A 27905-nucleotide genomic window follows, 5' to 3' on the forward strand; every position below is an offset into this window, starting at 1 on the left:
CAATGAAACAAAATTTAGTGATACAAAAAAAGGGGTGAATTATGTCCATTAGTACCTCAGTTAATATTCCATTACATATTGCCTTATTTAAATCTCAAAGCAAGATTTGAGTATTCTGTATCAATAATTGTAAAAATTGATTATTCAGACTTATTGTTTGTATAATTATAAAATATTAAAATAGCTACTGGTTCTGGTTTTAGCTAGAATGATACAGTCTGACAATGTGGAGCTCATCTTAAGCTATCCAAGCAACCACATACGCAAAATATTGCGATCAAATTGTGAATTTGTGGCAAGATAGCCTGTCTGCGGTTCCTGGAATGGTTATCAAGATCACAGTAAATAAATATTTCCACTTCTTTGACAGACTTATATTAAATGTATAACATGTACACAATTTGTTCTCAGAATATGGAGCAATGTTACTTTTTTCACCTACTCATAGTTGCCCTCAAAGCAATAAATAAATAGATCCAGACAGAACATGGATGAAATTTAATTCTTACAATATGCAGCATTTTCATGATTATTTCATTTGGTGCCAGCCTACCAATTATCACATTACCTATATTTAAATTCCAAAGAGTCATATTGAGATTTTAAATTAATGTGGTCAGCACTGTTAAATAGGTACCATACATACTACATACTATACTACATCTAATCCATTTATAAACTACATTCAGATTTTAATGATATGCTTTGATGTTGAAGGAATGGATTGTTTAAATTTATATTGCGAGATCCTTGTCCTTTTACTAATGTAACTACTTTCAAACCCAAGTGGTCTGCACATCCTGTGAAACAGCAGATGGATGAGTATACAGACTCGTATTTATTCATCTTCCTAAATTACAAATAACAGACACAAAGAGTGTTTTCTTATAAAATGAAAATATTCTTTTTGTCAGATGGTGGCATACTTCAGAATTTGAATCCTTTCTTTTAATTATGTTTATTTCAGGGCACATAATTATCTTCAATGATTATTTATTAATTTCATCTTCCATTGTCAAATCTATCATTTAGAGGTTGGTGAGCTCAGTTGGTTGGATGACTGGTTTCTCATGCAGAGAGTTATCAACCAGGTTAGTTCAATTCCTGCACCAGCTAAGATGATGTGAATGTCCCACGTTCCTGACCTCATCCTCTGCCTGAGGCATGGTGGCCCTCAGGTTAAACCTACCACGAATTGACTGTCTCTGTAATGAGTATGAGATTGTGACCACTATCATTGATACCAGTTTTACTGTTGGCAGAAATTTACTTTTGTACCTTTATTGATAACGTTTTAAATAAAAATGAGTTCAATCAAAATTTTCAAAATTTCAGTCAAAAACAGCTTTTGAGATGCCATTTTGAATGTTAATAAACATCGTTAGTAAAATGAATTTACTGATCAATTTTCAAAAAGTATTGTCATGTACATCCTGTGAACAAAATACTAAGATTTAGGGTCTGGTTTTCGTAATTTGAATATAGATTTTGGTTATTTCTGTGAATTTTGTTGGCAGTAAACTCTCACCCTATTTGCATACAATAAATGCTATTGCTTTAGGTGTAGTATAACAGTAAAACAAAAATGATGCAAAATTTAAAGCAAAAATATGATAAAATGCAAACAAAGTTTGAAGTCGAGTTTGTGAAGTGTTGATCAGTGTAATAAGAACCAAATACAAATGAGCACAAACGCGAGAAGAGGTTTCAATAATTCGTTCATTATTTTGAGAAGTTCATTTTATTGCATTTTTTTGCAGCTGTTTGTTTGTTTGACCGGAAGTGGCTGTGTAAGGCGCGCTGCACCCTGGGAGATGTAGTTCCGCTGCGCGGCCTGGGCTTTGCAGCTAACTCGGTGTTTGGGGGGAAAATAAATAAACCTGGGGGGACTGGAGTGGGGGAGAGAGGGCATCGTGCGAACAGGAGAGTCCGGGGAGCCGGGCCTGCGATTAAAGAGGCCGCTCGGGCGGCGCTGGCCCCGGGGATCGCAGCGGCAGGATGCCCGGCTTCACCTGCTGCGTGCCCGGCTGCTACAACAACTCGCACCGGGACCGGGAGCTCCGCTTCTATACTTTCCCCAAGGATGAGGAGCAGCGCCGGCTCTGGCTTCAGAACATCTCCCGCACCGGAGTAACGGGCTGCTTCAGCACCTTCTACCCCACCACCGGACACCGGGTGTGCAGCGCCCACTTCCCCGGCGGCAGGAAGACCTACTCAGTCAAGGTCCCTACCATCTTCCCGCTCCGAGGGGTCAACGAGAGGAAGATCAGGCGCTCCCGCAAGAAGCTGCCGGCCACCAGCGCCGCCGGCCAAGAGGACGTCAAGCCCATCGACCTGTCCGGACCCTACTTCTTCTCGTCCTCGTCCTCCTCATCCTCGCCCTCCCTCCCGGCCGCCACCGCCGCCGCCGTCCCTCGCCCCGAGGCTCCCGAGTGCCTGGATCACTCCTACTCGCTCTCCTCCACCACCACCTCCGAGGAGCTGCTCAGGAAACTCAACGAGCAGAAGGACATTATCGCCCTGATGGAGGTGAAGATCAAGGAGATGAAAGGCACCATCCGGCAACTGAAGGTCAGCGAGGCCATCCTGCGGGAGGAGTTAAGGAACAAGGAGAAATTACTGTCCATGTCGGTCATCAGGAAGAAACATGGAATGTGATGCCTATTTTATAAATGTACAGTATATATATTACACGAACACTTCGCAGCTACTGGACCCGCGGAAAGAGAGAATTTAACAAAAACAAAAAGACAAATACGACGATCATGTGCCGGTGTGGCACGGGATGTTAGGACTTTTCGTGTGATATTTCAGATGTGATAAAATAGTGTGACACCACTTGCTTCATTTTTCTGTGTGTGCGCGCATCCCAAATGATATGCACCCTTGTTACCGGTTGTTTCACGCGACAGGTCAGATTTGAGGCACATTCTGCATGTTGCAGTGCTGAAGTTAACTTTTAGGAAGTAGTGCAGCAACAAGGTACTGAAAAACGTTCATTTTCCACCCGAGCATCAGTCTTAGAAACTAAGTTTATCACGACAATGTGACGATCATTTGCTATCCAATATATTCTTATGAATCAATGTTTTTGTTTTATTATAATGATGCTATAAATTTAGTAGTTCCCCATTATTTTGTATACTGCCCTCTCCATTAAGTTACTGTACAACAATAACCATCAAAAGTATAATAAATCCTCTTATGGTTACACTTTGTAAATTGGTCTAATAAGATTTTTACTTTTTTTGAATTTTTAATGTTTTTAATACGATTGTGAGACTTTAAACATGAGCAAGCAAAGAGGTAGAACAGTACTTAAATACTCACAAACAGTAGATTGGTTAGGCTGGTGTTGGCATTCTCTTCCTAAACTTCTCCATCTGACCTTCCTCGTCTAAATCCCTCCATTAAACGCATGTTTGAAAGAAAGCTTTCAGTCACCTCTTCTAATATTGCCTTCTTTGGCTGTGCATCCATTTGTTATGTCACCTCTATAAAGCACCATTTTTCTGATCAATAACTCTGCAGTTTGCTTATCATTTCATGTGGAAAATTATGTCATTTACTGTTTAAAAGATTTAATTTTTAAATGAAATTTCACAGAAATACATGCTAATAGTTACAATATTTTATTTTAAACAGGATCCTGAATAAGTCAATTATCATGCAATCAGTGCAGGAAGTTCTATAATTCACAATAATGCACTAAGTTTATTGAAACAGGTCAAGTAATTTCAACATTGCATCCATGGTCTCATACTGAAATAAACAGAACAATTCCTCAAGAAGGGCTCATGCCCGAAACGTCGATTCTCCTGCTCCTTGGATGCTGCCTGACCTGCTGCACTTTTCCAACAACACATTTTCAGCTCTGATCTCCAGCATCTGCAGTCCTCACTTTCTCCTAGGACAATTTCATAACCGACAATCATTAAAATGTTTATCTGCTGTTGGCTGGACCTTAAATGATTCTCTAATGTTACAATAGCACACTACCTAATGTGCTTAGTGAACACTTTGCATCTTGAATTGAAGAATTATTGTAAAATTGCAAACAATTATTTCAAAAGTCCAATGCTATAAGTAGAACAGCAAAGTTGCTGGTGAACACAAAACATTACCGTTAATGATAATTTGCGTAACAAGATTGAAACAAAGTTCAAATAGTTTTATTTTCATGCTCCTGTAATTATATTAGACACAAAATAGTGCTGGAAAGGAGAGCTTTTTTTAAATTATAAGTTTCATTGTTACTGTGGTTTTCAGTAGAAATATTTGTATCTTTGAATGCAAATGCTGGAAGGCACTGAAACATTCAGCACATCAGTTTCAAAGAGGTTTTATTCATCAATGGCTAATTTTATTGTTCTCTTCATCCTGTAGGCCAACTTTGCTGATTGTGCCCTATCTCATTTGTGATGGTGTTATTGTTTTTTATTTAAAAATGGCATCTATCTAAAATGTCAGAATCTGCTTTTTCTCTTTTCAGATGCAAACTTGAGCTGCTGTGTATCTGAGCATTTTCTAATTTTAGTTTAACTACTTAAACTATTGACACCAGTGGCAATAATTGTTATGTGAGGAGTCTCACTTTGAAGGATTAATGATTGTGACATGATTACTGCAGCATTTCTCTGAAATAATCTGTAGTTGATTACTTGGGAATTGATGTTTCATGGCATGCCATATGCCATGAGTATAACCATTACAATCAACTTTATTATCTTTTGATCTATATTGTTCTGCCTCTTAATTCTCAATGTATTCATCATTTGTTGTAAATGCTTTGGAATGTCCAGAGCACTTCAAGGTGCTATGTAAATAAAAGTCTTTTTTCTACCATGCCAGCAACAGTGATAAATTGAATACATATCATTAAAAATAAACAATTGCTGCCAGTGTGTTCAATTCAAACTGACAGTGCCTCTAATGCTAATTAATCACTTGCTGTAATTAAGTCATGTTCAAATAACATAAAGTGTCTATTTCACTGTTACTCCTCTTTGATTCTGGTTGTAATGCAGTTTTACAGCTCTTATTCCATTTAGAATTTATGTTTTGAAAACAACTAGTATTCATTAGCATTTCAATAATATTTGCAAAAGGTGATTAATACCATGTGATGATGATTAAGAGAATAAACATACCTGTAAACTGGGAGCAGAACATCCTAGTAATTAACTACAAGTTACCTCTACGCAAGCTTGCAGCAGTATTGTCACGAATGTTGAGCTTCCACCGTGAAACATCATATTAGTACGGTGAATATGCAGGTGGAGAAAAGTTACTTTTTTAAAGATTCCTTTCTTCGCTTGATGTCACAATGAACAGGTAGTCTTTGGATTAACTTTCACAATTCATTTCTGTGATACTAAAGACTCACCGAAGTAAAGGTGTCCACAAGTTAAAAGAATAAATTTTGGATTTTATTCAGGGTTCAAGTGACCAATTTAAATGACTAAATCTTTTGGTGTCTTAATTTTATAATTATTGTATTGCTGTAATCACTCTTGTCTCTATTTTCTTTTAATATAATCACTGCTGATTATGAGGGTTACTTCAAAATACTATAATGTACATACAAACAAGGAACGAGAGTAGGCAATCAGTTCTAGTCTGCTGTGCTATTCAATATGATTGTGGATAATCTGATTTTAACCTCAAATGTACATTCCTGCATACTTCTGACAATAATCATTGCTGTCTTTTTAAAAACTTAAAGATACTGAATCAAAGCTTTTTGTGAAAGGGAATTCTAAAGCTCACAACCCTTCAGGAGAAAAATAAAATCCTCATCTCCCTTTTAAATGGGTGAACCCTTGTTTTTAATTAATGACCTATTTTCTAGATTCTCTCATATCCAGTTGTGTTCTCTCAGGATCTTGTAAATTTCAATTCAGTCACCTCTGATTCTTGTAAACTCTATAGGAGTCCACAATCAGATCTACAACCTTATTGAATAGCAGAATAGGCGAGCGGGGCCAAGGTGTCAATTATTGTTTCTAATTGTATCTTTGTAATTACTACCTTCATTCTTGATATCCTAGGAAGGAGGGTGATGTCTAAGGCTGTATTTATTGTGAATGTCATCACTTGGTGCTGTAGTACCTATACATGTGTAGGAATATTGATTTGCAGTGCCACATTACGAAGTGCCAAAACAGCAGCTGCGATGAACTTCATCTGAATTTTCTGTTTAAAGTTATTTTCTGGGATTTATGGCCAAAGGAACTGTCCATTGCGAGCATTCTTACTGTGCATGCTCCAAATGCAGCTGAGCACTCCACCTGTGCAATGTCATCCACTGTGGCAAATTATGGTCAGGTGGCAAGGCAGTGGAGAACTATTCCACAAGGGAGTGAAAGCTCCACCTCACCTCCAGCCCATGTCCCTGTCTGTTCCCACATCTGTATGTGTGCAAGCGCTGATGTCACTGAACCTGGAACACAGTGATATCAGCAATAAATACGCAAACATTGTCACAGCCTGTTGATGTCACAACCAGTTTCTGCTCATGCACAGGGGCCATTTTGACATTGAGTAATCATTCCAATTGTATAATATAACCTGACGGGGTTAAGTACATTTCAAAATAAGTTTTGCCTATCAGAATATAAGAAATTGTTCCTGGGAGCAGTGAGCCAGTTCTCCAAGTGTTGCAGAGAGTTGTTAAGAATTCTGTGCTTGTTACCAATATTGTATAAGAATGTAATGTGAACCCACTCATAGGTTGAGTCTGTCATCTCATAAATGGCCATCATTCATGTAACTAACTATTAATAAATATGTCATCAACCTATTCACTGCTCTGTCTCAGCTGCTTGTGGGCATCCTACCTCATATAGCAGCAGAAGCCTAAACTAATACAGTACGAGCAACAAGAATGGTGGGGATAAATCTACCCAAGATACCCTAGATGGTTCAAGCAGAAATCAACATGTACAAGAGAGGGAAACCTCCCACCACGTTGCTGGCTGAATGAGGAGTTAGCTGTTCTAGCAGCCCCATCCAGATAGGAATGTGAGGAGGCATCCTCAGGGTCATACATTCAAAGTGAAAATTCAAAAATGTCAGAACAGAAGGAAAATATCTCTGGCTACAACATTTTGGCTGCAAATGTAGTTTTGAGATAGAAAGTTCTTTGAGTTGGCTGCTTACCTCTGCAGGCAAATTGCTGCCAAGCCCTCTCATACATGCCTAATTGGCACCTTAGGTGAGCAGACAAACAAAATTTTTCCAGTTATGGTAATGTGTTGGGGAGCCATTCCTTCTTTTGTATTTTCCAAGCTTCTGATTCCCCATCTCAGCCACCATAGGGCTGGAATTTAAATTAGACCATATAATGCCTGAGTATCGATAAAAGCAGTAGACACAGAGACTACTGAACAGAAACCGCACACATCCATTGAATGCCTCATTCTGTACAAACTTTACCCTCCATCAAAACATTATTTCTGTCAGCCCTCATTAGGCTACCATGCAAGACTGTCAATGTCAATGTTAAATGCGTCAGAAGCTCAGCGAATGAGTAAACTTTGCTGAACACAATTTTAAAAACTGCCACATGCAGTATGGAGAGTGGATCAGTATAACACTTCCCTAATGTTGGTAAACTGGGCCAAGGTTTGAAAACATAAATTTAATCTCTGTTGTGACACCACAGGCTGTAATTGTAATTCTAATTTCAGACTGGTGTGAAAGTTTCGAACATGCATCAATTCATATTTAAGAATCAATGTTCCTAGTTTCCAAAGACACTTTAATAAGAAATGCAAAATCGTCTCATGTAGACAATCTTAAAATGTTTAGAATTTACAGCAGCTGTAAATTGGCGGGAATTTGCATTTTTAAAAAACCCCTTGGAGTTCCTCGTACCATGAACTTCGTTCTCAATGTATCAAGGAAGCAGATACTCTTGTTCTTAATCTTGAACAATAACCGTTCAAGCGCGAATTCTGCACATGCAAATGTAGTTCAGTATTGTCACGAAATAAAATGCAATGCTCAAGAGGCGGAATAACTGAGCGTATTGTAAATTAAATAGATACTATGCGGACACCAGTAAGGCTCGTCAATTCAGACATAAAGTGCCATCGATTGGCAACCTAAAAAGAATTTTATTTAGAAGAAATATGGATGAGAAGAAAGTTATAAAATTTTAATTGTAAATTACATTGACGACATGATTTCATGAAGAACGCCATAGAATGAACTGGAAAATTCCAAAAAAAAAGTCTTCATGCAAATTTCCGGCAGTCGGCGAACACAGTAACTTCTCTGCAGTTGTTGCGTAGCCACGGATCGAGAAACCCGGTTCTTTTAGAAACTATTTGTGATATTTTAAAAATTGCATTCTCCTCTTTATTCCAAAAGGGTTACTTTCTTCTTCATGCGGCACTCTCCACTACAAGGTTGCGTTGAAATTAGATTTCTCAGCACACACAACAAAGGACAACGCATTCACTGTTCAGTCAGATTAAAGGCATGGCGTTTTACAACTTGGAAACAGACCCTTTTTCTGTCCTACTAGTCCCTGCTGACCAAATATCCTAAACTGATCTAGTCCATTTGCCAATATTTGATCCGAATCCCTCTAAACCCGTTCTATTCATGTACCCATCCAGATGCCTTTTAAATGTTGTAATTGTATCTGTCTCCACCACCTCCTCTGCCAACTCATTCTATTCACGCACCAGCCTCTGCTTGATCATATTGCCCCTCAGGTCCCTTTTGGACTCCTCAACCCTGGGGAAAAGATCTTGGCTTTTCGCCCTATCCATATCCCTTATGGTTTTATAAATGTCTGTACCGTCACTATTTGAAACTTGGTGGAGAGCTTTTGAGCTACTCCCCACGTGTGAATTTTCAATTTACAACTTGAATTTGGACTGCTGAGTGTGGACTCTGGTTTTTAACACTGCCTATTTGGACCTTCAATGTGATGGCTTGATGGGCGGTTGCTATGGATTCACCTATTTGGTATCACGACCCAAGTCCAATTTCGACAGTCTTGAATTTGAAGTCAGAGACTTGAGGTCCATTCCATCTGGGCAATGACTTGTTGATACTTCCTGCCTCCCAACACAATGTTAAGGATCAAGCGATAATACAGGAGCTTATTTGACCTTTAAAGTAGTTTGAGAGATGCTGAGGTCATTATTAGATGCTACACAAATGTAAGTCCTCTCCTTTGGGGCCATGCATTCTTTCACAGCAGGACAGAGGTTAAATTCAGAGCCAGCAAATTAAAATCTTTCAAGAGCAATAGTGGAATGCACTCGCACTGGTCAAACATTTTAAAGCGAGTTTCTATGGAGTGACCAGGTGCACTGTCCCATCCCTTTACTAGTTTCTCACTCACTTAACTCTTCAGTCAGTTTAGAATCTGATTCCCAAACTGCAGGAGCCCTGTACCACTGTCAGGCTGAAGCTCTGGCCTAGCAAGGATCTAGCCTGTCTAGGATGGGTAGCAATTAGCCTTGGCTGATGTTAGCAGCTAGGCCTCATTAGATCGCCAAGGCAACCCAAAACTGGGCCATCAAGTGATTACCCAGTAATTAATACAGCTTGGAGAATGTCTCTGTCGAAGTAGAGTTATAGTAGGTAGATGGGAATGGTCACTAGTGTAACACGAGGGACTTCTGGGTGGGATTGAGGTCAACAGAGGATGGCCAACTGAGAAATAGGAGGTCATGGGTTGCCTTGTGGAGTCTCCTGACCTTTGTCAAAAGTTAAAAACTCTTGACTGACTAGTTCACATTTCTCTTTTCCAAATTTGCAAGTGGTTGAGGCTAAAACATTAAATATTTTCAAGAAGGTGTTTGATATAGATATTAGTGCAAGAGGGATCAAAGAATATGGGGAGAATGAAGAACAGAGGATTGAGTTGGATGATGTGCCATGATCATATTAATGGTGGTGCAGGCTTGAAGGGCTGAATGGCCTATACTCACTCCTATTCTCTACATTTCTATGTTTCTGTTTCTCCATCCATCACCCTTTTGCCATTTAATCTCTCCTCTCTTCTGTCCTATGTCTCTTCCATGCATTCGTTCCTACTTCAGTATTCACTGGGCTGAAATGATAACTCTAGACCAGTGTTTCTCAACGGGAGCGGAAGCGCCCCCTCAGGGGCATTTGCCTTCCTTCAGTAGGCGTTGAAGTCAAAGGGGGCAGCAAGGGGGCACTGAACGACTTTGTAGAGAGCTTACCATTCACTTGGAAGACTGCCATGTCCTTGAAGGTCATTGCTGTGTGCACATGGATAGTCGCATAACACGAGTCTGTTATTTTCCCTGCACCCATAGAGGCATGCATTCTGATTGGTTGCTGCGCTATTATTGATAGTCTTCTCTGTGAATGGCAAACCATTTGAACTCTTTCGCAGTTGGCACTGATTCTACTGCCAAGATCAATATCACCTAACTCATGTCACTTCTAGGAAGATGAAATGCATGATTCCATCTGGGTATTCGAGCGACAGTGTAAACATGGCCTCATCGAGTACGAAAAAGTGCAGGCAGTATAGTATGGACTATTTGCGATATGGCTTTATTCAATCTCCTTCTAATAAGCATTTACCATTGTGCTTGCTCTGTGAACAAAATTTTTCCAACGAGGCCATGAAGCCTTCCTGTCTTATTAAACATTTGGAAAAGAAACACAGTGACGAAAAGGACAAAGATTTGGCATATTTTCAAACATTAAAGAATAAATTCAATCAGTGACCAACGATTTCCACTGCTTTTTCAAAGATGGGAGCCACAAATGCGGATGGCCTTGTGGCATCATACAACATAGCGAAGCTAATTGCAAAATTGGTAAACCTCATTCCTTGGTTGAATCATTGGTGCTTCCAGCTATTGCCGAAGTATTATCAATCGTGCTACATCAGGAACCATCAATGACTATCAAGCGTATTCCTCTTAGCAACGATTCCGTGAGAAGGCGCATCGATGAAATGGCCTCAAATGTTGAGGATAAATTATGTTCCCTTTTGATATCAAAAGAAATCGCCTTACAAATTGATGAAAGTACTATATGCGGAAATCAAGCTTTACTTTTGGGGAGCGTTGCATGATTTCAAGGATAAGAAGGGGGCATTGAATACGGAAAGGTTGAGAAACACTGCTCTAGACTCTTTCTCTCTCTCTCTCTCTCTCTCACTCACTCCAGAGGTGCTGCCTGATCGACTGGTTGTGCTTTACATTCTTATCTGATTGTATCTCAGATTGCCAGCATCTGCAGTATTTAGCTTCTGTAGGCTGAGCTGCAGAATCTCAATGTGACATTTCACCAGTCATTCGTCAGGAGGACTGGCAAAATGTCTTTATTAAAGGAAGCCAGTGAGATGGATCTGAAGTGGTTGAATTCTTCACACGGTGCAGTGATGCAGCATAGAGTGAGCAGTCACAAAGAAGTGTCTGGACATATATAAATGATGAAGATGTGTGCAGACCCATATAGGGCAGTGAGTTTAGGTAAAAACAATGACTGCAGATGCTGGAAACCAGATTCTGGATTAGAGTGGTGCTAGAAAAGCACAGCAGTTCAGGCAGCATCCGTGGAGCAGGAAAATCGACGTTTTGGGCAAAAGCCCTTCATCAGGAATAGAGGCAGAGTGCCTGAAGAGTGGAGAGATAAATGAGAGGAGGGTGGGGGTGGGGAGAAAGTAACATAGAGTACAATAGGTGAGTGGGGGTGGGGATGAAGGTGATAGGTCAGGGAGGAGGTTGGGGGAAGGTAACAAAGAGTACAATGGGTGAATGGGGGTGGGATGAAGGTGATGGGTCAGAGAGGAGGGTGGAGTGGATTGGTGAAAGGAAGATAGGCAGGTGGGACAAGTCATGGGGACAGTGCTGAGCTGGAAGTTTGGAACTGGGGTGAGGTGGGGATAGGGGAAATGAGGAAACTGGTGAAGTCCACATTGATGCCCTGGGGTTGAAGTGTTCTGAGGCGGAAGATGAGGCATTCTTCCTCCAGGCGCCGGGTGGTGAGGGAGCGGTGGTGAAGGAGGCCATGTCCTAGGCTGAGTGGGAGGGGGAGTTGAAATGTTGGGCCACAGGGCGGTGAGGTTGACTGATGCGGGTGTCCCAGAGATGTTCCCTAAAGCGCTCTACTAGGAGGCGTACAGTCTCCCCAATGTAGAGGAGACCGCATCGGGAGCAACTGATGCAATAAATGACCTTGGTGGATGTGCAGGTAAAACTTTGATGCATGTGGAAGGCTCTTTTGGGGCCTTGGATGGAGGTGAGGGAGGAGGTGTGGGCTCAGGTTTCACAATTCCTGTGGTGGCAGGGGAAGGTGCCAGGACAGGAGGGTGGGTTGTTGGGGGGGCGTGGACCTGACCAGGTAGTCACGGAGGGAATGGTCTTTGCGGAAGGCAGAAAGACGTGGGGAGGGAAATATATCCCTGCTGGTGGGGTCTGTTTGGAGGTGGTGGAAATGTCGGCGGATGATTTGGTTTATGCGAAGGTTGGTAGGGTGGAAGGTGAGCACCAGGGGCGTTCTGTCCTTGTTACGGTTGGAGGGGTGGGGTCTGAGGGCGGAGATGTGGGATGTGGATGAGATGCGTTGGAGGGCATCTTTATCCACATGGGAAGGGAAATTGTGGTCTCTAAAGAAGGAGGCCATCTGGTGTGTTCTGTGCTGGACTGGTCCTCCTGGGAGCAGATACGGCTGAGGCGGAGGAATCGGGAATATGGGATGGCATATTTGCAGGAGGTAGGGTGGGAAGAGGTGTAATCCAGGTAACTGTGGGAGTCGGTGGGTTTGCAAAAATGTCGGTGTCTAGTCGGTCGTCATTGATGGAGATGGAGAGGTCCAGGAAGGGGAGGGAGGTGTCAGAGATGGTCCAGGTAAATTTAAGGTCAGGGTGGAATGTGTTGGTGAAGTTGATGAATTGCTCAACCTCCTCGAGGGAGCACGAGATGATGCCAATGCAGTCATCAGTGTAGCGGAGGAAGAGGTGGGGAGTGGTGCCGGTGTAATTATGGAAGATGGACTGTTCTACGTAGCCAACAAAGAGACAGGCATATCTGGGGCCCATACGGGTGCCCATGGCTACCCCTTTGGTCTGGAGGAAGTGGGAGGATTCAAAGGAGAAATTGTTAAGGGTGAGGACCAGTTTGTCCAAACGAAAGAGAGTATCGGTGGAAGGGTACTGTTGGGGGCATCAGGAGAGGAAGAAATGGAGGGCTTGGAGGCCCTGGTCATGGCGGATGGAGGTGTAGAGGGATTGGATATCCATGGTGAAGCTGAGGCGTTGAGGGCCGGGGAAATGGAAGTCTTGGAGGAGTTGGAGGGCATGGCTGGTGTCACGAACGTATGTGGGGAGTTCTTAGACTAGGGGGGATAGGACAGTGTCGAGGTAGGTAGAGATGAGTTCAGTGGGGCAGGAGCATGCTGAGACAATGGGTTGACCAGGGTGGTTAGGCTTGTGGATCTTGGGAAGGAGGTAGAACCAGGCAGTGCGGGGTTCCTAGACTATGAGGTTAGAAGCTGTGGGTGGGAGATCTCCTGAAGTGATGAGGGCTTAGTGATGAAGGGTGGGGTCATGGTCGAGAGGGCAGTAGGAGGAGGTGTCCTCGAGTTGGCGTCAGGCTTCAGCGGTGTAGAGGTCAGTGCGCCAGACTACCACTGCACCCCCTTTATCTGCTGGCTTGATGGTGAGGTTGGGATTGGAGCAGAGGTAGTGGAGGGCAGCACGTTGTGAGGGTGAGAGGTTAGAGTGGGGGAGGGGGGTAGACAGGTTGAGGTGGTAAATGTCCTGACAGCAGTTGGAAATGAAGAGGTCGAGGGCAGGTAATAGGCCTCTCCACCCTTCAAGCACTCTGCCTGTATTCCTGATGAAGGGCTTTTGCCCAAAACATCGATTTTCCTGCTCCAGTGAGTTTAGGTGTCAACTAAAAAATGGAGGAGGGTAGGTTTAATTTATTACAAGATCTTTTTGATACAAATGAATAAAGGTGTAGGTGAATGTTATACTAAGATGACTTTTTTTCTGTTCATTTTGTGTGGGAGTGAACTACATACTTGCCATGGACCAGAATAAGTGATGCTAAGAAAGTGTTTCTGAGTTAACAGCTTTGAATTGAGACCACCCCTGACCTGGGGTGATAAGGGGATCAATCTGGTTTTAACACATACTTTAATACATGCTTGGCTGGCACAAGAGTCAGAGCAAATTGGTCAACCATCTGAAGTCAGTCACTGGCAGTCCACAGCTGACTGATGTGATCCAGAGGTTGTTATGTGGGTGGGATCAGAGGGAAGCACTCTGGAATGAGTTCCAAAGGAAAGTCTGAGAAAGCTGAGGTGGTACTGCCTTTTCATGGGCCCAGAATTTCTGTGTGGAGTTGGAAGATTAATGTTTGCTCATCATGGCTACCTTAGTGAAAGGTATCAAAGTTATCCCTGGTACTCCTCTCCTACTATAAAAGAGAGGTCTTCCTAAACTCTAAAACAAAAAAAAACAAGAATTGCAGATGCTGGAAACACTATTGTGATGAAGGATCACTGGACCCAAAACATTAACTCTGCTTTCTCTCCACAGATGCTGCCAGACCTGCTGAATGTTTTCAGCAGTTTCTTCTTAAATTCTGATGCCCACATGAACTACTGTATACCTACTACCTCTTTGCACTGGCTTCAAGTCTTGGAGGAAGGCAGTGCGTCATGCTAATGTCACTGGAATAGTATTCTAGGGATCCTGACTAGTGCTCTGGGAACATGAGTTCAAATCACATCATGGCAGCTGGTAGAACTTAAACTCAAACTAAAATCTGGAATTGAAGGCTATTCTCAGTTATAATTGTTGCAAAAATTCTTCTGGTTTACTAATGTCCTGCCATCCTTCACCTGATCTGGTCTTCATGAGATTCCAGACTGACAGAAATCTGGCTCTTAACTGCCCTCTGATAACCATTCAGTTCAAGGGCATTTAGGGACAGACAACAATTGCTGGTCCTGTCAGTGATGCCCACACCCCATGAAAGGATTGAAAAAAAGCAACATATCGATTTTAAAATGTTCCCCACTGCATTATTTCAATTGAATTGTTGTGAAATATCTTCACAGTCAGCCTGTACCGAGGCTGAGTCTGCAAAGGAATAAAGCTCCTTTCAGGAACCGATCCTAGTAACGATTCATGTAATTTTTCACATTAAGCATTGGAATCTTTGACAACTTCAGCATTTTGAAATATGGTAAAGTATAAGGATGTTTGGAAATTGTGTCATACATTCAGTTAAAAGTGGATTACTTTAAATTCTGTATTCAATATCTCCTTGACATTGTACTTATTCAGACCAGGTATTGGTCGGCTATTAGCTTGTATTTTTAAAGCTGTGTGGGTACTGGGTTAGCTCCTGCCATTCACAGGCTATGTCTACGTTTAGTTTTTGTTACTTTCCTGATTACCTAAAGCAGTTTAGAATATTCACTCTTTGATATTGATTTTTTGTAGAGAGATCATTGCAAATTTATATCAATCTCTAAATGTTGGCCTGGCTTGTATTAATTTATTCTGCACAATGAAAGAATTTCACCCTTAATTTAATTTGAAGATTTATTGTTGTGACTGCTGTCATTAGTTAGATCAGATTTTGGTCCATTCGTGTGGCACCACCCTCACAGTAACATGTTCCTTTATGCACCCACACATCCTCCTGGAAATCCACCTGAATATTTACAGTGCGTGTGAGAGAGGGTACGCATGTGTGTGTGTGTTGCGGGTGGGTGGTTGATGTGTATCAGTGTGCTTTTCTCAGAGTGCATTTGTGCATCCTGGTGTGTGAAGTTGTGGGCGTGAGGGAGGGTGTGTTTGTATGTCTGTGTGTATGGGAGGGTGTATGTGTGTGTATGTGTGTCTATCTGTCTGAAGTTGTGGAGTGTGTGTGAGGCCATGTTTGTGTATATGTGTGTGAGAGAGATGGGGCATGCATGCATGTGTGGGCTAGAGTGTTGGTATGTGCATGTACGTGGGGTAGGGTGCATGCAAAGTAGGGTGTCTGTGTTGGAGAGGTTGGGATGTGTGTGTGTGTGGCCGTTAGGGGATGGATGGTAAGGGCTGCTGTGTATGGTGGGTGGAGGGTGTGTGTGGATGGTGTGAGGTTAATATGGCATGTTTGGAGGTTCAGGGGTGAGGACTGTTGCAGTGTGTGACATGACACCATCCAACTGTGAATGTTAGCCGTCGGTTAGGTTCCTTATCTTAGTCCCCTGCAACTTCTTCCCCCAGCCCATGGTTAAATTATATGGTACACTACCGACTTGAACAACAGAACGACATGCAATATGCAGAATGACATGATGTTACATCATCAACTCACAATAATGTGCATTATTTCATGAAATGAGAAAGAACTGACTTGGGGCACGAAGTGGCTGTGAGCTTAATCATTCGGAGTTTAAGAAGGGTTCAATATCTAGGGAAACAATGAGGAAATTTTCTATCATATCATCCCATTTCTTTGAAATTCTCTGTTTCAGAAGGTTTTAAATGCTGCATTATTAAACTTATTTAAAGCTGGGAATTTTAGTCTCTCAGGAAATCAATGGTTATGGAGAATAGGTAGGAAAGTGGCATTGAAGCCCAAGGTCAACCATGATCACGTTGAATTGCAGAGCAGGCTTGATGGGCTGAATGGTGTACTCCTGCTTCTGTGAAGCTGAAACTCAGTGACAGGGGACACTTACCTGAGGTGCGGCCACCCAATGCTGGCCTATTCGTTTCTGGTGAGGCTGTTACCCTTGAGGACAGTGTTTTTCACAGAGAAGTGAAGCAATGAAATCAACTTCAGCCTACAGACACACATGACACAACTCACGAGCCTAGTGGTATTATTGCTGGACTGGAAGGAAACTGCCAATCTTTGCCTCCTCTGACCCACAACAATGTAACTGACTCTTAACTGCCCTCTGGGCAATTAGGGATGAACATGTGACACCCTCATCTTGGCACATAGAAAGATTTGTAGTGGAACTTCATCTACCCACTTTAGCTCAATGGTAAATCAGAAAAAAAACTGAAAGGGCTGGTGAAACTCAGCAGTTCATCTGTGAAGAAACAGGGTTAAGGTTTTGAGACCTATATGACTTCTTCAGAACAGACGGATAGCTCTATAGTTCTTAATTTTCTTCCCCAATAGAAAATCACTGTCTTGAAAGACCAGCATTTATTGCTCATTCCAAAAGCATTTGAGAAAATGCTGATGCCGACATCTTCCTGAACCACTACAATTCGTGTGGTGCAGGGACACCCGCAGAGCTGTGAAAGAGGGAGTTACAGTACATTGATCCAGTGACAGTGAAGGAATGGTGACATAGTTCCAAGTCAGGATATTGTGTGGGTAAGATGGGGACTTGCAGGTGGTGGTGTTGCCATGCTTTTTGCTGTCCTCAACCTTCTGGATGGGGTCATGGATTTGGACAGTGGTGTCGGAGGGTTACGACACGTTCCTGCAATGCATCTTGCAGATGGTACATACAGCTACCACTGTGCAGCGGTGATGGTGGGAATGAATATTTAAAGTGGTGGATGTGGGTGGCACAGTGGCTAATTGGTTAGCACTGCTGTCCTACAGTGCCAGGCATCCAGATTTGATTCCACTCTCTGTCTGTGCAGAGATTGCACATTGTCTCTGTGTTGGCATGGATTTCCTCTGGATACTCTGGTTTCCATAGTGTCCAGGGGGATGCTGGCCAGGTGGATTGGCCATAGTGGGGTGCAGAGTTACAGGGATAGGGTGGAGGTTTGGGGTTGGCTCAGGTAGGATGCTCTTTGGAGGGTTGATGTGTACTTGATGGGCTGAATGGCCTGCTTCCATACTATAGGGAGTCTACGAAAACGCCAATTGTCCCAGCAAGATAACAAAATTGAGAAATCCTGGCCATTATTGAATTTAGACAAAATCAGTAAATATATAAAAGTTAAAAGTTTAGGGCAACACGGTGGCTCAGTGATTAGCACTGTTGCCTCACAGCACCTCGGGCAACTGTCTGTGTGGAGTTTGCACATTCTCCCAGTGTCTGCGTGGGGTTTCCTCCGGGTACTCCGGTTTCCTCCCACAATCCAAAGATGTGCAGGTCAGATGAATTGGCCATGCTAAATTGCCCATGGGTTAGATGCATTAGTCAGAGGGAAATGGGTCTGGGTGGGTTACTCTTCGGAGGGTCGGTGTGGACTTGTTGGGCCGAAGGGCCTGTTTCCACACCGTAGGTAATCTAATCTAAATGATCAATTTTCCATGTTCCTTCTCTTTCCTTTACTAACATTTTCAGTATGAAGCCAATCATAGGTGTTTAGTTCTCTACAGTTATCTGATCATGGAAGTCATGTTATTGTCCCAACAGACCCAATCTTTACCCCCTGTTTACTCTAGGCACTGGCATAAGAACTAGGTGGAGGAGCCATGCCCAACATTACCTTGCCTACCAGGTAAAGCATCTGAACGTAGATCTTCTACTCTTAATGCCAATTAGCTAAAGCTGTGCAAGACAATTTTTTAAATTAAAAAAAGCCTTTTAATTTAGTTATCTTTCCTTCTTTAGCCTACTCTCTCTGCATGTTACATGGTGTGGATACAAGCCATTCGGCCCATCACGTTCACACTAACCCTCCGAAGAGCATCCCACCCAGACCCACAAGCTACCCTATCCCTGTAACCATGCATTTCCCATGGCCAATCCACCTCGTCTGCATATCTTTGGTCTGTGGGAGAAAATCGGAACACAAGGAGGAAACTCACAGAGACACAGGATAAATTTGCAACCTCCACACAACTACTTGTCTGAGACTGGAATTGAACCTTAGTCCCTGGTATTATGAAGTAGCAACGCTAATCAATGAGCCACCCACATAGCATCTTCAGCTATATGACTGGGCTGGTGCAGTTACTAATTTTTGAAAAGACAGTTTTATAAATGAAGGAGAGACAAATGAAAGTTTACTTTGTTTTAATTCTTGTGGTAAACTATGCAGTCTGTTTCTTAATATTTTGCCCTCCATGTCTTTTAAAAGCCCAAAACTTTGCCACACAGAGAACTGTCCAGCAATTCAGATTTACAGCAGCAACACGTCATGTCATACCATAGAGTATATTATATATATTTATATATTTCACAAATGTTAGTGATGTCGTGTCATCCAACCAATTTGATTTAAAAACTCTATTATGTTTCATCTTATTGTTATAAAAATGAATCTGTGGAGATTTACAAAACCAGCTTAGAAATTAAAAAAAAAAACTTGTATGGACCTAACTTTTCACAATCCAGGACATCTCAAAGGGTTTCAGAGACAACAATGTACTTCTTAGGTGTAGTAATTGTTACAACGAAAGGAACAACAGCCATTTTGTGTATGAGAACCCCAAAAGAGCAAAGAGACATGACAAGTTAATCTATGTCTGCCTTTATTCAGATATTCTTATCAGTAATCGGATAAATGTAAGTGTTGATTCCATTATTCATTTGTTATTGTGGTATAATAGGGTGCTCCAGAAACCTGTCTGTCATCCAAATGAACTGTGTCAGTACTCCAAGCACACCATTTCCCATCATTTACTACTGTTAATTTGTTTTAGACAAATTACAGACAGACTATGCTCGTCACATAGGATTTTTCGAGGTGCTTTCTTGAGGATTTACAACAATAGGTTTGAATCCTACACGGTGTTAGGTGAAATGTTTTGTATCCAATGAAGTCTGTTTTCCCTGACCAGCTTGTGCATTTTTCCATTGGACAGAGCATGTAGGTGGTGACCCGCCTGATAGCCATTCTGTGATATTAATGCTGAAGGCATAGTCTACATAGGTTAGGCACAGTAACATTAATTTGTTCAGGAGAAGCTGCTCTTGATTCGGATCTTGTGAGCAGGTGACTAGTCAGATGATGAAACAATTGGTGTTTTCATAGACTCCTTATAGTTTGGAAGCAGGCCATTCAGCCCATCAAGTACACATCAACCCTCCAAAGATGATGTTCATAGAGGCAGATGTCCCAAAGACTGGATTCCTCTAACACATCCAAATGTAGATTCCAAGAGTCGGTATCAGGTAAGGGGTCACTTTGGGTGTGGTTACATCTAGACTGTACAGCCTGTCATGAACATCACTTTTTTATTTTATTGATACAGAATGTATGGAACCCACACAGGTATATCAGTCCTTTCTTCCTTGTAATGGTGCTGTATTAAAACAAACAGAAGTAAAAAAATAATGAAAGCAAGAACTGAATGGCAAGGTGGAGGCAATGGAGCAACCCAGACAAACCAAAGATAAATAAAATATAATTGAGGGAAACAAATCTGACACAAAAACAATTGTTTTCAAAACAATTACCTGGACCCTTTAAGGGGCATCCTATAACTGATTAGCATATCAAGGTCAACTTTAAATATTGAGAATAGAGTCATGGCAGAGGTAAGAAAATCCAATGCAGGGCATTATGGCAACATCTGAAAGAATTTAGAAATCCTGCACTGGCTGGTAACATAAGAGAACTTAAATACTTCACACAGAAAATCAGGTGCAAAACACTGTTATCCTGTTTCAGGTTTTTCAATGGCCCATTTTGGCATGCGGGATCGTTATGGTAGGATTTTGCAAATTGAAGGAGAGCCTTTTAATCTTACATAGCAAAGAAAAATAACATAATTAATGTCTCAAAATAATGGTATGAAAATGTGAGACACATTAATATTTAGAAAAAAAATTAAACAGGTTATTGCAGATTTTGTGTGGTCTTTGCTGAAGAGTACCAAATCCTAAAATATCATACCTGTCCTTTCGCGAGATGCTGACTCACATGATGTGCTTTTTCATCATTTTCTGTTTTCTATTCATACAGTAGTAGAATGGTTACAGCACAAAGAGGGAATATTTGGCTCTGGTGTCCCTGCAAGAGTAACTCACTTACCCTCAATTCCCCATTCTGTTTATAGCCTGATAAATTCTTCTCTTCAGGTAATTATCAAATTCCTCTTTGCAAGTCAAGTCCAACTTTTCTTCCACCATACACTCGGGTAGTATATTCCCGAACCAAACTACAAACACCATAAAAGAAACGTCCTCATGTTACTTTCGCTTCTTTTGACAATCATCTGAAATCAGTGCCTTCTGATTCTCAATCCTTCCATCAATGGGAACAGTTTATCCCTATTTTCTCTGTTCAGATCGCTCATAGTTTTGAAATCCTTTATCAAATCTTCTCTCAACATCTCTTTTCCAAGGAGAACAGGCACAGGTTCTCCAATCTATTGACATAATTGAAGTTCCTCACCCTGGAACTATTGTCATGAATAATTGTTGTACTGTCTCTAATGCTTTCACATCTCTCCTAAATTGTGACCACATAAATTGACAAAACTCTTGAGCTGAGACCAAACTAATATTTTATACCAACTAATCACAATTTTCTTGGCTTTTACACTCTGTGACCATACCTCAAAGCCTGGGATCCTAAATGCTTGTCAACCACTTATGCAATTTGCCCTGACATTTTCAATTATTTGCAGACATATACCCGAGAGCTCTCTGTTTCAGAACTGTTTTTTAGAACTGTACCCTTTAATTATATTGTTTCTCTTTTTCCTTTCTACCAAAATGAATCACTTTGCATTTCTTTGCATTTCATATTTCATCTGCCACTTCTCAGACCAGTCTATGTCTCCCAGACCCAAATAAGTTAACAAGAGAGAGTATATAAACATTAGAATAAATAGTGACATAACACACATACACAATATTAGAAATGAGGTGAGTCCAAAAAGAAAAAGTAAAAAAGAAGCTTACCCTCTGCATTGTTCAGAAACAGTGAATCGATGAATGTTGGGATTGTTGCAATGAGATTCCCAGTACATTGATGTTGATAGTTGAACAGTCAGTTACACAATCCTTTCTTTTGCAGGTTACTGGAGGTTCTGCTGTTCTGATTTCTTTGACCAAAACTTTTCTCACTGAAGCGTAGGAGGTTGAGATGTGACCTTATCGAGATTTATAAAACCATGAAGGATGTAGATTGGGTTAATGGTAGGCTTATTTTCCCTCGGATGGGGGATTTCAAGACTAGGGCACATTTTTCAGGCAAGAGGAAAGAGATTTAAAAAAGACATGGGGGCAAATTTTTTACACTAAGGGTGGTTCACATGTGTAATGAACTTCAAGGAAGTGGTTAACGTGGGCACAATTACAACGTTTAAAATACATATGGATAGATATGCGACTAGGAAAGATTTGGAGATATATAGGGCAAGACCAGTTAGGTGGGACTAGTTTTGTTTGGGATTATGTTTGGTATAGACTGGTTGGACCAAAGGATCTATGCTTAATGATTCTATGATTCTATGACTTTTATTGTCTTGTTTTCTTTTGTCTAGGTTGCTAGCTAACTGGTTACTAGCGTTCAAAGTGAGAGAGTGGGAAGCAGCTTTATCGTGGTAATATCAATGATTAAGTAAGCCAGAACTCCAGGAAAAAAGTTCCAAGGACATGGGTTTGAATCCCATTATGATAAATGATGAAATTTGCATTCAATAACAATCTGGAATAAAAATATACCCAAATGACACCCATAGAACTCTTGTTGTAAAAACCCATCTGCTTCATTGATGCCCTTGAGGGAAGGAAGTCTGCCATCCTTACCCAGTCTGTCCTGCATGTGACAATGCACAAAAAGCTTGACACCATCAAGGACAAGCAGCCACACTCTCATTCAGTGACTCTACCACCACAGCAGCGGTGTGTACCACCTCCAAGATGCAGAAATTCACCAAGGTTTTTTTAGACAGTACCTTTCAAACCAATAGTTATTATCATTGAGAAGGACAAGGGCAACAGACATACAGGAACACTACCACCTCTCCTCCAACTAGACTTGGAAATATATTGATATTCCTATAGCATCACTGGGCCAAAATCCTGGAACTGCCTCCTGAAAAGCAGAGGGTCTTCTGACACCTAATGGACTGCAGTGGTTCAAGAGGACAGGTGACCATCACCTTCTCAAGGGCAATCAGGGATGGACAAGAAATACTGGCCCAACTAACAACATCCACACCCCATCAGTGAACATTTAAAAATATGCTGATTTATCCCATGATACCTGCATCCTGTGAAAAAATAAAAATAAAAACCTCTTTATCTACAACAAAGGAATGACTAAGGGTTAATTCTTTGACTGTGACCTTCACAGAATGGAAATGTTTGAACCCACAACTAGTACACATGGGTACCTTGGCTCACTGACACACATGAGTACCTCATTCCCATGACTCATTCCAATAGCATTGACACTACAATCCTTGGCTTTGTATATTCTTCAAAGGGAAACACATAAAATGTGTCTTCAGTTTGGGATACAATCCCCTTGCTACCCCTCGTATCTTTGCAGCTACAAGAACTCATGGCCAGTCTGTTTTGATTTGCTTCTCCCCACTTTGAAGGGCTATTGGTTGAAGTTCCCTTTGCATCATTAAATGTGTCTTTCCATGAGTCTCTTTCTCTCTCTCTCTAGATAAGCACTTAATTTATGTCCACAGCAATGTTTGACTGTATCAGCCCTCATTTAAAAAGAACATATTTTGAAGGTTAAAATTTACATTTTACAAGTTTAAAAATGTCTTTTGTACTTTGAGTCATTCTTTGTACTGGGTCATAGCTGGAGCTCTGTGCACAGTTCTGGTCACCACAGTACAAGTAATTGCTCTTGAAAGAGTATGAGGAGATTCACAAGAAAATTATTGTGAAAATTTGAAAATTATTCATGTGAGGAAGGAGTGGATGGGTTTGATTTAATTTCCTTAGAACAGAGAATGTTGAGTGGTGACTTAACTGAGGTGTACAAAGTATTGTGCAACTTGAATGAGTTGCACAATTGCCTGGTTGAGGAAGAAACCCTCAACTCATTTAGAAGAAATCTGGATTTGCACCTGAAGCACTGTAGCCTACAAGACTATGGACCAGGTGCTAGAAAGAAGGATTCAAATAAACTGCTAGTTTATTTCGACAGCACAGTGAACTGAATGGCCTCTTTTTTGCAGCTCTAAGATCTAATTGGAACCATCAATCACAAAGGACAACTTCCAGAAGTGGGTACTAAAGTCAAATGTTTACCTGAATTGGCTAAGCAGTAGAGAACTGGAATTATTATAAGTAGAACATGGCAGACCACTGAAAAGTAAAGCAACTGATTCAATGTGCAGAAGGAGGAGTAGGAAATTAGACCCATAGATTGGGGAATATAACATACAAAAGTGGAAAGCAAAAAAACATAGTGTAAATTCAGATAGAAGCTCTGGTGGTGGCACAGGTGGCAGATAAGGGGTAACTGGCCCTATCATATCAGTGGATAGACACTGAAAACATACCTCCTGATGGGACTGACAAGGCTAAAGCAAGGCTAGCTGCAATGCAATGGCAGCCTATTGTCAACTGGAGGCTTAAGCATACTAGATTGGAATCAGGTAGAATGGATCAAGTGCTATTTTACATCAGCAATCTTATTTTGGAAATGTTAACCCATTGTTAGTCATCAAAGTAAGGCTTCATAAGATGAGGATGCAGATTCCAAAAATATAATGGAGAAATCCCAATGTGGAGGATATTGATCAAAAAGTGAACAAAACATTGAAAACTTTCAAAATGGACCATAGTCAGTCAGTCAGAGTAGAGTGCTTTGAATTTTCCAGCATTGGGAAATACCTGAAACATAGACACCTATTGTTTTTGGTGATACGTATTATGCAAGTAATGATGGGATTTCTGTATTGTAGGAGGACTTATCATTTTTCTTTGAGGAGAGGGAGGTAAACAGTTCCCTTTATCTTCGGAAGTAAAAATGACCTTTTGTGGCAAAAATTTCTATCTCTTTATCATCTTGTAGGCTCCGACAGGTGTGTCCATGACCTCATGGGACAAGTGATGAATATAAAAACAATGAAATGGTAATTGGGTGTGACCTGGGAGTATAAATGTGGAGAGTCAGCAATGAGTATGGTTGAAGTTTGTAGTATATGAGAATGAGAAATAAAATTCTGACTAACATTCAGTCATTAATTCATGCAAGAGACATGGGCATTGAGAGCTCAACCAACATTTATTACACATCCCTAATTACCTGTGGACAGTTAAGAGCCAATCATACATTGCTGCAGACCTGGGGTCACATATAGGCCAGACCAGGTAAGGATGGCGAGTGTCCTTTTCTAAGGGCCATTAGTGAACCACATTAATTTTTTACAACAGTAAACAGTTGCTACATGGTTGTCATTATGCAAACATTTAATTGAATTTAAATTTAACCAACTGTCATAATAGGATTCAAACCCATAAACCCAGAACGTTTGCTTATCATTCTGGAATATTAGTCCTGTGACACTGTCACTCCATCATCACCTCCCCTAAACAAGCATCTGTGGGGAGTATGTTTAAATTAAAATTTTGGCTGGCATTATATTTATCTGAGCAAAAATACACAACTAAAATTTGCATTTCTTTAATCTCGCCACAAAATATCATATTTTTGACATTCCAGCCGACTGTATAAGATGTTTGCATTTCTAAGTTAAAATGGATGTTGTGCATAATAGGTAATGCAAGCCATCTCCTGGACATGTCCCTATTGTATCTGATGGCACCACTTTCCATACTAGAACTTCTGAAATATATTTTTCTTAGCAGACAACTTCCTTTATCGTGCTGTTGACCTAGATCCATCCCATTTCCCATACTTCTGCCAGCTCCCTACCACCTTGTTGCAGGAATAGGACTTGGATCTCCTCTGTACTTAACTTTATATTAATATCACCTAAGTCAATCAGATGATCACTTGGAAGAAATATAGTTATTTTCTTAGAGCATTCACAGTCTTGTGACTCTACCTTCGCTGAAAGTGCCTGTGTGTGTCGTCTGTGGAAACCGTTAAACTCAATTTATTTGGGACATGGTGTCAGAGTAATGCTATTTAAAGTGTGTGGGAATTCAGGGCTGCAAGAGAACCAGCTCCTGTGAAAGACAGCAAGCAATGTCTGGCTGAAAATGTTTGCTGAAAGAAACAGCAAGGAAGAAGTAAAAAACAACAGCCTAGGCTGAGCCAAAATGGTGGAATTTTATCCATTACCTGCTGCTGTAGAAATGAAGGGAGAATTTGATTTTTTAAATTCTCATTGGTAAAAACTAAATAGCTATAGAATTAATTTATAATATGAGCATATAATAGCAGCAATCTGCTATCATTTCTAGGTAGAGCCATACAAGCTGCCTGATATATTGCTTGTGACTGTTATAATTTATAAATGTAGATTTACAACATAAGTGAACATGAAATCTCAGACACCAGTACTTTGTGCAACATCATGGGTTTCACAAACATGTGAAATGACTCTAAAATGAAACCCTCTGATGTAATGTTGTTGCTTTACGTGATGGAATGATACTCAAGCCAAGAGATCAAATCAAGCTGAGAGAAGCATTGGGAAGAATGGTCATCTGGAGTTCCAAATGTTAAAAACTAAACAAAATCCACTCTTCTCAGTTGCTTAGATTTGATATGATTTATTATTGTCACATGTACTGAGAGACAGTGAAAGGTATTGATTTGCTTGCTATCCAGACAAATCAGACCTTACCATAAGTAGTAGAATAGAATACAGAATATAGCATTACAGCAACGGAGAAGGTGCAGAGAAAGATCAGCTCTTATGTCATAAGTCTGATAACAGTGGGGAAGAAGCTGATCTTAAATCTGTTTGTACATGTTTTCAAACCTTTGTATCTTCTGCCAAGTGGAAGAGGGTGGAATACAGTATAACTGGGGTGGGAGGGATCTTTGATTATGTTGGCTGCTTTCCCAAGGCAACAGGAAGTGTAAATGGAGTCAATGGAAGAAAGTCTGGTTTTCGTGATGGACTGGGTTGTGTTCACAACGCTGTAATTTCTTGTAGGCTTGGGCAAGGTAGTTGCCATACCAAGCTGTGACGCATCCAGATAGAATTCTTTCTATGATGCATCTATAAAAATTGGTCAGAATCATTGTGGACGTGCCAAATTTCCTTAGCCTTCTGAGGAAGTAGAAGTATTGGAATGCTTTCTTGACAAACTATGACGTGGATGGGCCAGGACAGATCATTGGTGGTATTTACTCTGAGGAACTCGAAGTTCTTGACCAACTCTACTTCAGCAGCACTGATGCAGACAGATGCATGTCCTTCACTCCGTTTCCTGAGATCAATGACTAGCTCCTGCGTTTTGCTGACATTGAGAGAAGGATTGTTGTCTTTACATCATGCCACTAAGTTGTCTGTCTCTGTCCTGTACTCTGTCTCATCAATGAGATCTGACCCACTATAGTGGTGCCAACAGCAAATTTGTAAATGGAGTTAGAGCTGAATTTAGCCACACAGTCAGGAGTGTATAAGAAGTATAGTGAAGGGCTGAGTACACAGCCTTGCGGGCGACTGGTGGTGAGGATTATTATAGAGGAGTATTGTCGCCTATCCTTACTGATTGCGTTCTGTGGGTCAGGAAGTCAAGGATGCAGTTGCAGAGTGGGGAGCAGAGTCCCAGGTTTCAGAGTTTGGAAATGAGTTTGGTTGGAATCATGGTGTTGAAGACGGAGCTAAAGTCAATAAATAGGAGTCTGATATAAGTGTCCTAGATGATGTAGACTGGAAGACCTAAATTTCCTGAAAAGATCTGGATTGTTTTGCAGTCCATTATGCCATTAGTTATTTAAGAGATCTGAGAAGATTACAAAGATGATTTTATAGGTCTTGGATATCTTCCCAGTGAATACCATCTCCAAAAGTATGAGAGTGAGACTAACACAGCATTTCCCTAGAAGAATTCCAGCTGCTCTCAAATCTAGTCCGAGAGACAAGACAACTGGAAAAGAAAATGACAAC

At 41.1% G+C, this 27905-nt stretch overlaps 1 protein-coding gene and 1 long non-coding RNA gene across 2 annotated transcripts in view; one reads left to right on the forward strand and one right to left on the reverse strand.

Annotated features, from left to right (window-relative positions):
- Window positions 1-1876: 1876 nt before the first annotated feature.
- Window positions 1877-6796, forward strand: thap11 (THAP domain containing 11). Its single transcript, XM_043707083.2, has one exon. The coding sequence runs from the start codon at window positions 1999-2001 to the stop codon at window positions 2656-2658; it is 660 nt and encodes a 219-aa protein (XP_043563018.1). The 5' UTR covers window positions 1877-1998; the 3' UTR covers window positions 2659-6796.
- A 12461-nt stretch (window positions 6797-19257) lies between these two features.
- Window positions 19258-27905, reverse strand: part of LOC148147348 (uncharacterized) — a 46248-nt gene continuing 37600 nt past the window's right edge. The window contains exon 3 of the long non-coding RNA XR_015759970.1: window positions 19258-20192. This is a non-coding gene — a long non-coding RNA (uncharacterized LOC148147348). The remainder of the gene's footprint in view (window positions 20193-27905) is intronic.

This window comes from Chiloscyllium plagiosum, unplaced genomic scaffold (genome assembly GCF_037043375.1).
Source record: "Chiloscyllium plagiosum isolate Xiang-an unplaced genomic scaffold, Cpla_swu_hap1 HiC_scaffold_17, whole genome shotgun sequence".
NCBI lineage: Eukaryota > Metazoa > Chordata > Chondrichthyes > Orectolobiformes > Hemiscylliidae > Chiloscyllium > Chiloscyllium plagiosum.